The sequence below is a fragment of the Octopus bimaculoides genome, chromosome 4 (assembly GCF_001194135.2).
Source record: "Octopus bimaculoides isolate UCB-OBI-ISO-001 chromosome 4, ASM119413v2, whole genome shotgun sequence".
In the NCBI taxonomy this organism is placed as follows: Eukaryota; Metazoa; Mollusca; class Cephalopoda; order Octopoda; family Octopodidae; genus Octopus; species Octopus bimaculoides.
The window spans coordinates 105,337,739-105,339,088 of NC_068984.1; the positions used below are offsets into that span (position 1 = coordinate 105,337,739).

The window sequence follows — 1,350 nt, forward strand, 5'->3', positions numbered from 1 at the left end:
AAATAGGTAATTATTTAGTGTGGACCGCTTTGAAATTTATCTGGTTCCTTTTGTATATTTACATGTTTGATATTTTGTTTATAGTATTTAGTTTACAATATTCTGCCAACTAATTAGCTCTTACAATGAAAGTTTAAAACAATTTTAACATAAAAAAACATGTCTGAACGTGGCGTTGGCAGCTCATCGTTTTGGGAAAGTCAAAATTACTACAGTCGATTGGGTGTTCCTTGTGGTCATCCTCGTCGCTACGATAGCAGTAATGTTGTACGTTTACCCTCTGACTCTCGAACCAAACTCACCAACAAATACGATCAAAATACAAAGACAGAAGGAGAACAACAGATTAAATACTTAGCACAAAAGCAACTTGATACTAAACTGACAAAGGAACAGTACATGTCTCATCAACGAACTTTCGTTGAAAAGGTCCTTTATAAACCAAAAACAGCTGAATTGAAAGGAATCTGCTCTTTGGACTCTTTTAATAAAATTCAGAAGCAGGTAATACATTTAGTTATTACAATTACTAGACTATCGTGTTGCACAATTACTCATGTATACAAAAACTGTGACCGTAAAAGGGGTGCATTGATTCGGCCAGATCAAAATGGTCCCAATACTCTTGAAGCAAATTTGATCAATATTTTAGGTCGTTTTTCTCTGACTAATTTAAAGCATTTCAATATGTTTGGAAAGCCTTAATCTTGACACTCTGCAACCAAAGAAAACAAACTACGGTCAAATGTATACCATCTACAACAGTGTTCAGGAGTTCGATGTGGCTGCAATTTTCTGCAGGTTATGCAACTTCCGTAGAGCTGGGGGTTGAGAACGTTTTTGTATCTACAGGACTCATCGCCGTTTTAATAGAGTGGAAAGTGGTCCGGGTACGTGGGTGCGCGCGTCGGGTCACTCTTCTTAAGTAGTACCCGGGTCACTATCCACTCAATTAAAACGGCGATAAGTCCTGTAGATACAAAAAAGTTCTCAACTCCCAGCTCTACGGAAGTTGCATAACTTGCAGAAGCAAGTCAGTGGCACCCCGCGATACCCCCCCCCCTTCCACATGTATAAATGTGTAAACAGTAAATCGGGGGTGTGGGGTTTTTGTGTACACCCATCATACTCTTGAGTCTGCGTTTTGCATTTTTTCAGTAACACTCAACTGAGTTTCTTTCGAGGGAAAAATGTGTGGAAACTGGGGACGAATGTTTTCAGAACATACTAAAACATCTTTCAGAATGGTTCACATTTGAATAACATTTTATTTCATTATTTTCACTTTTCTTTATGACTACTTTTGAGTAAGATTTTATTTCAAAATTTGTTTTATTTTCACTTTTATGT

General features: G+C 37.3%; 1 protein-coding gene across 1 annotated transcript in view; it reads left to right on the forward strand.

Moving 5' to 3' along the window:
• Positions 1-1,350, forward strand: part of LOC106878607 (RNA-binding protein 41) — a 4,686-nt gene continuing 3,336 nt past the window's right edge. The window contains exon 1 of the mRNA XM_014927877.2: positions 1-504. Within this exon, the coding sequence (XP_014783363.1) occupies positions 160-504 (345 nt within the window). The 5' untranslated portion in view covers positions 1-159. The remainder of the gene's footprint in view (positions 505-1,350) is intronic.